The following is a 12100-nucleotide window of genomic DNA, read 5'->3' on the forward strand; positions in this document are numbered from 1 at the left end:
TTCTGTTCTTTACGGAGAGGCACGTTTTAACCATGCCACTGTTCACATGCACTGCTGAATTTGAAGCAGGTGACCTAATTTATTGTAACAGAATGCAAGGCCCAAGAGTCTGACTCCAAACTGCCACGTACTTTTATGGGCTGGACCAGAGAATGTCCCAAGTTTCTTGCATCATTTGATGTCTTGAAAAGGTTCTTTCAGCCAGAGCTGCCAGAATTGTTTGCATTCTGCACATGCCAAACTGAAGAGGGACCCAGAATTTTCCAAATGCAGGGACCACAAATTGCTTGGCTTTTGAAAGAAGAAAGAAATAACTTAATCTATACATTTTGATTTATATCGAGTGCTAATTCTTTTAATATATTTCCCACTATTTAAAATATGAAAAAGAGGCTATAAAAGCAATTTTAAAAATCATCGGGGAAAAAGACAAGCTGAGAAATGTGACACCTTTCAGTTTCTCCACATTACAGCTTGCCATTGCATTCCCTTTTTTAGAGAGACTGGTAGTTTATTTCTTAAAGTAATAAGCTCACTTAGGGAATTTGCTGGGGACCCTAAAATATTCAGGAGGGGCTGCTATTTAATTGCATTTTAGAATTTAGGATTTTAGAAAGTTTGAGAGTCTTGTTGAGTAAGGTGTGAATGTATTTCTCTTTGCTGTTTCACATGCATGTTTTTTGATGGACTAGATCTCCAGAGCTGTGGTTTTCAGCCTTCAGCTGCAGAACCCTAAGTGTCTCAAGACCACATCTATTAGTTTTGAGAAAGATGAATAAGAAAGGGAAATGTGTTGTCATTTGGCTTAAATTTGTTCTATAGGAATTGAAAACTGCTGGTTTTAAGTTAACAAAGGACAGATTGTGAATGGTACTTTATGGAATTTTACATATTTAAAGGATTAAATTTTGTTTGGAGAAGAGTTTCACTGATAAAACTTGGTGCTCCCTTCTCTGTCATCCATTCTCCGATGTTTTGGCTTTGTTTCTTCTTTTTTCTTCCCAATACATCTTCTGCAGGACATTTCAGATTCCTCATGTTCACCTCGATTAGGTCACCTTTATGGGGAGGAAGGCCACTTAACATCTCCCAGTGGCTGCAGAGAGATATCTGATTAGATCTACTATTGATGTGCATCATGAATCCCTAATGATGGGCCGTGTCCAAACCCCATCCATGCTATGTTTTCATAATCTGACCATTACTTTAAACAATGAGCAAAAGAAAATGATTCTAAGTCATGAACCGTTAGCAGATGAAAAAGTTGACCAGCAAACTGCTTGATGACGTACAGGCAATGATCAACAAGAGAGAGATGAACCTTATGTTTTAAAATATGACAGCCACAAGCTAAAACTGCCAGATCCTGTCCTCAGATTTTTGGCAGAGGAAAAGAGGAAAAATGAGCTACTCATTATAAATAAAATTAACCTGACAAAATGAAGGGATTAACATCAAGTAATGAAATGACAAGCCCCGTTTCAATAGCCACTGATTTCCGTTCAATCATCCTTATGCACAGAACATACATATAGACAGCTAAAACTTGCTGGCATGGTAAAAGGCAGCTTTGACAGAACCTCCATGGACCAATATGCATTTTCTCTAAACAGTGAAAATAAGGTCTTTTTTCCAAGACAACAGTCCTGTAGCAAATATTTATTTCATACCACTTACATAAAGTAGACCTAGTACCCCAAAAGTAAACACCTTCTTTCAACAGCTACTAACTGGCCAACAAACTTTCTCATATCCCTGCTTGCAAACGGCAATCTCCTTTTTATTATAAACTAACTCAGCCAAGGTTTGGCCAGCTGCTCATGCCTTTTATCATTTGCATTTCAGATGGCTTTTGGTGGTGGTGGTTGGTTTTTGGGTTGGTTTTTTTTGTAACTTACGTAGTAGAGATTGTGAGTTAACATCCCTTCTTCGGGTGAAATGTTCTCCAGGGAGATCTTTTGCCATGACAGGGACAGTGGAAAGCAGAGTGTGTCCAAATAGCAGAAAGAAGCATGCAATCATTTTCTTCATCTTCAAGAAATAGAGGGACATTCAAGGATGTGAAACTGCAATAAAGGAGAGAGGGAGATGAGCTCTTTGAGTACACAAAAAGATACACTGTAACCATGTCAGCCACCCAGCTGCATTACTTCCCTCCATTCACACACAAACATGCAGATATACTGGCATGGAATAATACCTACACCTTCAAGAAAGAAGATCTACATAATAAAGTAGCAGTTAGCAGACCCTGCATAATGTTTACAAGTACTGTTAGTTGAAGTTCATAGTTAACATTTAAAAGGTATTGACTTTTACAATAATTCATAATAATCAAGTATTTTTAAAGCAAGAAAAGCAACTTTGTTTCAGTCAGCCTGTCAGTGTAAACAGGTTCGAGGAGGACACAAATATATTTTCATTATTCTACTCAGCACTCTGTCGCATTTTTTCAGATGTTTAATGGTTCTTGTAGTCTGAGGGATACTTGCTTCAGAAAATCTTGGAGAATTAAAACAAGAGAAGGGAATATATTCCAGAAACAGCAACTATAAATGTGAACTGGTGACAGCTTATGCTTCCTTTTCAGAAGACTGTCCATGGTGGCTAGCATGAAGATAACAGTGCAGAACGAATCTTGTTTATTCAAGGAGACCTCTGAGGACTGACAATGAGCTCAGTATTCTTCTGTATGACTGTCATACAGAAGAACAAATTAACAGGCAAAATTCCTACGCTAAGAGATGATTCCTGCCCAGGAGTTTGTTAAGGCACCATCAAAAGCCATGGCTGACTCTGCCCACAAGCAGAAAGCTAGGATTGACATGCTAAAGGCTCATCTTCTGGCCAGGTCCCCTCCTGGTGGGCTTCCTCGAATGGCGATTCCTTCTACCTTGCCCCAAAACCTTATTGTTGTGGGTTGTGAAGAAAGCATCTCACAGGAGCTAGATTCAGCCTTGGAACTGGTGATATGACGAAGCTTAGTCAAGAGCTCCCCTAGGTGCGCAAGAGATGGATAAAACTACCCACTTTCACAACAAAGAACCGTTCTACCTGAAGCTGAGTGGAAACTTTACAAGCAGTGCAAATTTTAACAGCAATTCTTGGTTAAGTAACTAAGATGTTGAAAACAATTTTAATAGGGTCCTAAACCTGATAAACAGATAAAGCCACAGATCTGTAACAGAAGGCAACTAAATGCCCCAGTTCAGAAAAAGAATTGATTTTTTTTCTCACCATGAGGTACTCACTGGCAGAATATAAAATTCTGAGTAAATATTTCCTCTCTAATAAAGAGATTTTATACATTATTCTTCAGTCTGTCCAGCACAACCATTACACATTGCTCTATTTTTCTGTCTATCAATCTATTTTTCCTTTTGTGTATCCTATTCAGCATCCCCAAATGCGAACACAATGTTCTGGTGTATATGCCAGCGAGCAAAATGAACTGAGTCTTTGCACTCAAAATGCCCAGCCTTGCTTAAACATTTAATACTACTCAGTAACAGGTAAAACATGATTTAAGAACATTCAAACTAGGAAAGAAATGTATGTAAATAGTTGACGCTTGTAATAGTGGCCACAAAAAATTAAATTTTTGGAGCCCTAGCAGCATGGACACCTGGATGGTATTATTGTTAGAGTGTTTCCAGTGCTCTAATCAGAAACAGATGGACACTGCAAACAGCATGCACCACTGAAAACGGGACAAAATTTTGCTGGAGGCACCAGTTGTTACTGCTGGAGATTACTGTTGAAAGCTTCTCCCAGCTTGTCTCCTCACTTCTCAGGACATGAGCAACAAACACAGGGCTCTGCAAGGCCTCCCTTCTCTCTGGCCTGTTCCTTCAGCACACAAGGCAAATGAACCTCAAGGATACATGCCAGTCCTAGCACCAACATTTTAGAAACATAGAAGCCATGCTCAGAGAGCTAGGGAGTGTAGAGAAGTAGTTCTCATACTTATTTGCAAGGCTGTCACAGGAACCAGGCAAGAACAGCTTGTTCGAAAGGGCTATCTGGCTGTTACCTAGTTATCAGTGGCCTAACCCATCTCTCCTTCCTATCCATCCTAAACAGCTGTGGAGATTGGGCTAAAGCACTTTACCTGTTCCTGATGGCACACCAATAGAGAACCAACAATACTGTGGCAGAGCACCTTCGCATGTCACTGAACCATCCACTAAGAGCACGATGCCAAAGAAAACCATGATAAAGAAGTGACTCAGGACAGTCCTACCAGCTCTGCAAAGTGTCCCAAAATAAACCCTCTTACATTCTGGCACTTAACATATTTCATACCTTTGTAGCAATTTTTGATACTTGGTAGTAATTTCAAATTCACTAGGCTCACAACTATCCCCAACCAACTTCAGAAATAAGAAAAAAAAGTGTTTGTTTGCTGTGATTTTGTCTTGGAATTCTGCTAGGAAAATGTTTATAGAGCATGTAAATATCATATAATTAGCTGGTCATATAAACCAAAATGCCTCCATAAGCATTCATTAGCTGTCACCAAATTCTGAAACATATTAAAGCAGTAAATTTTCAATTTTGCATGATTTTACCGGTCCCTTTGAAAAGTAAGGGGGGGAGTATTAAAGAAACAGAAGCATTGAATAACAGTGCCTAGTTTTCTGGGGATCTTTTTATTCAAACTTAACATAACTTCTGTTGTTCAATAGTATTTCATTTTGATTCAGAAATCTTAGAACCTTAGATCTCAGTATCTTTACCAGCCTGATCAGCAGAAAATAAGTGTACTTACAGTTCCACCAAAAAGGATCCAATTCTCATTAAAAATAAAATCTATTATCAACACACTCCTACCCTCACAAAGTGTTTTAAAATAGTTTCAAAAGAAAGCAATGCTTAACAGAGGAGAGCTTTAGCTGCCTCATCTTACAAATTTTGATATATAAGATAATCTAAAATAAAAATTAAAGTGAAATTGTATCCATTTTCAATGAGGAAAAAAACCAAGTTCCCAAAGCCAAAGGCTGTGTATGTGATAACAGATACCACTGATCCAAGCCTGTTGCCACCCTTTCATCCACACTGAAAGCTTCTGTGCTGCTTTCCTGAGGTGATGACAGTCTGGACTTGTGTGCTTTGCTCTAGTTCCAGGTACCTATTTGTGTCTACTGCTGCTTGCATTTTTACATGACCAGTTTGCATTGTGGTTGCATGGCTTGGCCGCATACAGTCCTCCCACGGTTCTCTGTCTATTTTCTGGGTCTTCTGCAAGGTCCCCTGTCTTCACTCTGGAAGTTGGATGGTGTTTATTGCACCACAATTGGTATTTAGCACCTCATTTTCCCAGCAGGCTAAGCCAGGCTTCTGGCACAGCCCTTTGCAGCTTCACATTGCTGGCTAAGCCTTGCTCTACCAAGCTGAGAACATATTCCCAAAGTACCAAAGTTACAAACACATATTTTTGTGGCTACCTGGAAAATATGTTTCAAGCACTTCGATTCCAGCTGCCACAACAGGAGTATTCAGCATTATACCATCAGGAGCTAACTCCCCCGGGCCAAGACAAGACCAAGTCACAGTATGGCAAACATCCCAAACACCTCAAAAGCAAAAGACACCAAGAGGAGGTGTGGCAATACATGGGGCTCAACCAGGCTGAGCACCAGATGCATCGGCTTCCACTGCTCCATTCTTCTACCCATGGAGAGAGGAAGAAGAGGGCCCTATGCAGGGCTTTTACAGCAACCTTGGAGCAGTCAGCACAGCACACTGCTCTGCTGGACACGTGAAGAAGCTCCTAACAGTGAACAGGCAACTGCTGCTCACAGAGGTACAATCTAGTGAAGGCTGCTTGCAATACCTGCAGCTGTCTTGAAGAAGTTTGGTAGTTTGGTATAAAGAAGGAGATTCTCCTAGAAGATGGCAAGTAAATAGACAGGCTCTCTTGTTCTTTTCAGGCTTCCCTTGCTCCCTAACTGGCTGCTAGTCAAGAGCTAAATACTTCCATGCTGTTTTCTTATCGATTTTACCTGTGCACTGTTATGGATTTTCAATTTTCATGAACTACAGTGTAAGAATACTGAAAAATTAAATTGGGACTTCATCTTTAAAATACCTGTTTCCTTTGTCGGACAGCACTCGAACAACACAAGGCTGTTCCTACCCTTTCAAGTATCTTCCATGGACTCCATGGAAGTTTCCTCATAAGGGATTGGTGGCTGTTTTGGACAGAGACACTACTGAATATTCAGTGTCAGTGGTGATAAATCAATGACCTTCTCCACTACATGGTGCATGTTTTTAAAATTTGTCCTCTTCACTGTGATAACTCTTAAATAATGTCAAGGGAGAAGAGATGCTCATGGCTTATGCTGAAGTCAGTGTCCTTCCATCTCTCACCCCACTTCAGGGAAATTTCTTTCACACAGAATCGGGAAACTCTTCCACTGGCATTTAGGTACCTTAAAAATGTACCTGTCTTTGCTGGGCAGATCATGCTGAAAAAGAAATTGGAAAACCAGGGTAGTAATATGTTTCAGCTCACGCCTCCTGCTCCTCTGGGTAGTCTCTTTCCTCATCTTGCAGTACAAGTTCCCTTCCAAGGCTAAATCAGAAACATGAATTCCACAAACCCCTACCTCTCCACCTTCTCCAGCTGCCACCAAAACTGGCACAATGCTCAGAAGGGGCAATTCTCAGCAGTTACCTGGAACATGAACACCTTCAGTTACTGCAGATAACATCCCCTCTCTTGAACCCTATGTAATTTCTTGTCATAGATGGGAAGGAAAGGGAAGACAAAAAAAGCACCACAGGCAGCAGTTACTACCACTATAGAGGCTGCCTTCAGCTTTCCTTGTTTGATAGTTAAAAGAGACAACCATTTACTCTCATTAAGCTGCCAGCAGATCTAACTTCAGTGTTTATAAGTTACAAAGAATGTAAGTGCATAAAATGGAAAACATTCTGAAGTTCTTTCAGCACTCCTTATTATCTACCCATTTTTAAGATAGCAGGAAACTGTGATCAAATCAAAAGCTTTTACTGAAGTTAAAGAAACTGCAAGCGGCCTATGTAAGTCAATAAAATCAGAGTCCATGTCCCCAAGTTAGCAAGCACAGGGAGTTACTTGGAAAACCAATGAATTACATGAAAGCCACAAAATATCTCATTCTCAATCCCAACACCTCAGAAATTAAAAAAATCAAGGGCAGCAGGCACTGTAAAGCCCTGTTAACTATCAGTTACAACATGTTCCAAGGTATTTCACTATCTATAAACCAGCACATGCGTTACTAGTCCATTACTCATTAAAATCACTGTGTGTGGCATGGGTGTCAGGATATAGAGTATTAATAATTTCCCCATCTTTCTGGATCAGATTGCTGACACGGGCATTTTCCAGTTCTGAAAAATAGCTATAGAGTCCTGCAAAGTCCCACATCATAAAGTATCTGTTCCTAGCTATGCAGGTGTTGTGTGGGGGCAGCTGGCCACAATCAGGAGAATGATATTTAGCACATCAGCAAGAAGCACCATCTTGCCTTCATCTTTACAAAGGAGGACTCTACCGTCATCCTGTTCCACCAAATGGTGCACTGGATTTTTTGTGACTCCTTGTTGCACAAGGAGGGCTTTACTAGGCTCAGCAACACAGGACAGGTAGGACTCCCCTAAAATCATGGTTGTCAACTGCATCTCACTGATATGGTTAAATCATTAAGAAGAAACAAGGTTGCAGGTGCTCTAAGTTTGTAAATTCCTCATCTGCCCCCCAACCCTGATGGCAGGTGCTATGGGCACGCCAGCACATGAACCCACCCACCACTGCACTAAGTCCTGCAAAGCAGCAGAGCTGTATCCCCTTGTTAACACATTCATTAGCTCCTTTTAAGAGGCTAACTTTGGTTATTCATGCTGTCAGTAGTATCAGATGAATCTGGGAAACCCATTATCTAAAAGTCAGTTAGTGATTCAAGTGTATTCTGAGGCAGACAACCCAAATGCAAACAGCTTTCATAACAGCACAGCAAGCAACCACAACAACAAAACTAACCATTGACTTGGCAACATCAAACAGTCCTTCATCAATCTAAAATAATGTGTGTCCAGTGAGAGTAACCCAAATCTGCAGTGGGCTTAGGACCAGAAGTTGTGTACTCCAGCATAAGGAGACTGGGACAAATTCTTTGCTTGGGTCCATGAAGGTCTACTTCCTGACAGGAAGTTTTAGGGCCACACATCCTTGTTTTGTGTCTGCAGAAGGGCACGATCCTAGCATGTGATGGCAATTTGCCTTTTCCAGACATGCCTGCATAGTGATGGGGACAGGATGACAACTGCAGATTCAGACTCTTCCAGCTTTGTTTCCTATGCTTTCATATGGTCCTCCTCGTTCAGCCCATATCCCTGCTTTGGCAGCTGAAAGGATATTCCAGTGCTCTCTGTACTGAGATCCCCCTGCCTTGTATAGCAATTGGGCTGCAGCTGGAACTCCATCAGTACCTAATTATTCTGACTGCTGCTACAAATGCCCACAGCTGAGTTGTATCCTGGACTAATAAAATCAAATGTGACAGTGGACTAAATTAAGTTACATCTTGAAACAGTAAAGGGAATACCCAAAATGCATTATAGAGCAGTTCCTAGAAGGGAGGGGAATGACATTTGGTAGTCAGCCAAATATTCCCACAAACCCAACACTGTACATGAGTACCCGTACACAGAGTGTAGCTGAAGGTGCTACAGGATATGGGAGGGCAATCACATTCTGCAAGCCATCAGAAGAGCATTGGGGATGGGGGAAGAATAGCCTACTCAAGCACAGAGGTCAGATAGGCACAAACGTGTCTTGATGAGTATACACACCAAAACATACATCGTATCAGAAAAAGCAAAGATCAGCATTAAATTTTATCGTGAGGTGTAAATATTATGGTAGGACTTTTACACAATGGACTCAGTTATCTAAAGGGTTTAGAGTATATGCACTACATGTATAATTTTATTTTCTACAACTCTAATGAAGTAAAGAACATTAAGGGACCTATTAGTTATTTTTAAGTAAGTCATTCATCTAAATCACATATAGACTTCCTGATATCACTGTTGTAAAACTAATAACTACTAAATCATAGAATCACAGAATAATTTAGGTCAGAAAGGACCTCTGTACGTCACCAGATCCAACCCCTGCTCAGAGCTGAAGCTGACGACCATTTCAGTAATTTCAGAAACTTGCCATATAAAAGTTAATGGTGATGCTGTAGAACAGTGCACCCACAGTATGGTTTACACCGCATAGTTTCCAGTGGTCAGACAGCAAGCTTTAGCAGTGGGAATTCTTATTTTATGACAGCATCAATCTCCATGTTATGGTTTTCCTTCAGTTGCCACTTGGACAATAGACCTTTTCATTATCTTGTTCTTTTGGGGAAGACTCATTTGCACTTTCTGGTTCCGAATCTGATCTAGACATCAGAGTTTCCACAAAGTTCCCAGAAGAGTAGCATGGCAAAACTGAGAAGCTTCACTTTTAGCACGAAGAGTAGGTACTTATATGAAAGCATATATTATATGACATATAATACATATGTGGGCTGCTTAGTTTTGTCTCTGTGAAGTAGTCACAAACCATAACAGACTGGTAATTGCAAGCAGAAATGCTTTTTTTTTAAAAAAAAAGGATACAGTAGTTCTGAAACTTACTTGTAAACCCACACTGACCCCAGCACCAGTGTAAAACAGTAATTTGGGGATTAAAACCACTCCATTCCAAATACTCCGTACTCATAATGAAAACACAATCTAACAATGAGTACGCTATATAAAAGGAGCTTGTTAATGATGTCCAGATTATAATTCAATAGCAATGCTTAGTGTTTTACCCTCCCATGGAGATAGTTTATAAGTCATGGGAGAGTATTTAGATCTGATTAGCCTTTCCCTAGTTTGCCTGGACTGACTAGAACATCTTTTACTATTACAGCTGGGTCCCAGGGTCCCAGCTCATAAGCACTAGAGTGTGTGTTAGTTTGTTCATGAGAAATCCCAGTGAAGTCAATGGAAAGACTCACGTAACGCAATTAAGTGTGAATAATGAGTGCAAGATTTAGGTCTTAGCTGCAGCCTTGTGTAACTGAGTGCTACATTTTCTTAAGCTATAAAATAAATCAAATTTAATTTGATGAATATAGTTATAATCATATTGATTGTACATGAGAAAAAGTTTAAAAAATCCTGTGCTTAAAGCTGACACATCTATACGAAAAGTGTATCATTCAAAAATTATTTTGTAGATTTCGTAGGATTTTATGGAAAAGCCATATGTGTATTCTATTAAGCTCTTGATTTCAGGAGAATTTATGATGGGATTCAGTATGATAATTTCTTCTGAAGTAGTCAGCTGCCCAACGGTAGCACTGCTGTAACATGTAACACAGCATGTCACCTTTTCAGATCTCAGTCAGGATCATTCACCCCTTGAATGATGGCCCCAAAAGAACACCCAAGCATTTAGGAAGTATTACATAAATCAGTACATTGCAGTCTTCCCTCCCAATCAACACTAACTCATGGTTAAGCAGTGACAGCAGCCAGTCTGACATGGAAAGAACTGTCTTCTGAACCAGGAATATGTCGTCATTAAAGATGCCACAACAATTTTTGTTAAGATTCAAGAGCACCATCTAGGTTGGGTTTCCAGGGCAAGTATATTACATGCAGCAAACCACTCCCCAGTCCTTCCATCTCCAACAAATGCAGTGCTCCCAGGAAGCCTGCGCAGCTCCCACGCTGCATGTCAGAGGTGACTGCTCCAGCGCAGATCTACCTGCAGGGCTGTACACACTGCACAGGGATAAGCTGCATCCTGTCCTGCTGGAAGCTGGTAAAGACACCTGCAGGCTACTCACTAACAAATGTTTCTAGGTGAAGTTTGGCTCCAATTCTGCACTGATTTTAAAGTATAGTGGGTTTCTTCCTTGCAGCACATACACTGTTAAATGAGTTACAGAAGCATGCATGGGGAAGGGGGCATATGGGGAACTTGCTCAGTCCCACGCAGTCCAAATGAAAAGGTAACATTTCTCCTGCGGCTGAAACACGAGCAGCAAACTACTCCAGCAGGAGCCAGCAAGCATCTAACCCTGCCCCAGACCCCGCCGCGGCCCCTTGTTTCGGCCTCCCGCTCCCCGCCAGGCCCCTGCCGCCCGCGCTGCCAGCCCCCGCCCGCCGGCCGCAGGGCCCTCCCCGGCCTCCCCCTCACCCGGAGGGGCCCTCGGGGCACCCCTGCTGCGGGGCAGGACCGTCCCTCCGCCGAACCGGGGCCCGGAGCGGGGGTGACCCAGGCTGTGCCTTGCCCCGGAGGTGTCAGCGATGCCGAGCCCCGCCGGGCGGCGCGGGAGGCAGCGGGGTTGCCGGTGCCCCCGGGCGAGGCGCCGCGGACCCGCCTGGCGGGCGGGAGAGGCGAGGCAGAGCAGGGCAGCGCGGGCGGCAGAGCCGGGCTTACCTGAGGGGCTGGCGGGGCCGCTCCGCTCGGCGGCGGACAGCGGCGGCGGCTGGGAGCGAGCGCGGGAGCGCCTCCTCCCCCTTCGGCGCGGCCCCGGACGGCGCTCCCCCTCCCGCCCCCCCGGGAGCGCCGCGGGCTGAGGGGAGCTGCTGCCTTCCGCCAGCCCTGTCCCGGAGCGGCCGTAGCCCGGCTCAGCCGTACTGAGAGGAGGGAAAGCGGGGGTTCCACTAGGGAGGCACCGGCCTCCCTGCCCAGACCTCTAGAGCCGACTCTTCCCCGCGCGGCCCCGGGAGGCAGCCGTGGGTGGCTGGGCCCCTCTCTCCTCACCCTTCGCCGCCGCCAGGGACGCGGTCCCGCTCTTTCCCGCCTGCCCCGTGAGGGACACGGGCTGTCGCCCCGCTCCCTCTCGCTTGCCTCGTCTAAGGGACGCGGTCCCACTCCGTCCCGCCTGTCCCGTGTAAGGGACGCGGTCCCGCTCCTTCCCGCCTGTCCCGCGTGAGGATCGCGGGCTGTCCTCCCGCTCCCTCCCGCGTGCCGTGAGGAAGAAACGGGGTCGACGGCCCTCACGGGACACGGGCCGTCGGCCCCACGCCTTCCCGCCTGCCCCTCGAG

The 12100-nt window shown here is 43.6% G+C and overlaps 1 protein-coding gene across 2 annotated transcripts in view; it reads right to left on the reverse strand.

The window, feature by feature from the left end:
• The window catches only part of MATN2 (matrilin 2), a 76277-nt gene extending 64746 nt beyond the window's left edge, over window positions 1–11531 (reverse strand). For both annotated transcript variants that reach the window (XM_076329365.1, XM_076329364.1), the window contains exons 1-2: window positions 11489–11531; window positions 1899–2066 (exon numbers count right to left, since the gene is read on the reverse strand). In XM_076329365.1, coding sequence (XP_076185480.1) covers window positions 1899–2052 — 154 coding nt within the window. In that variant the 5' untranslated portion in view covers window positions 2053–2066; window positions 11489–11531. The remainder of the gene's footprint in view (window positions 1–1898; window positions 2067–11488) is intronic.
• Window positions 11532–12100: the final 569 nt, after the last annotated feature.

Source organism: Aptenodytes patagonicus, chromosome 2 (assembly GCF_965638725.1).
Source record: "Aptenodytes patagonicus chromosome 2, bAptPat1.pri.cur, whole genome shotgun sequence".
Classification (NCBI taxonomy): Eukaryota; Metazoa; Chordata; class Aves; order Sphenisciformes; family Spheniscidae; genus Aptenodytes; species Aptenodytes patagonicus.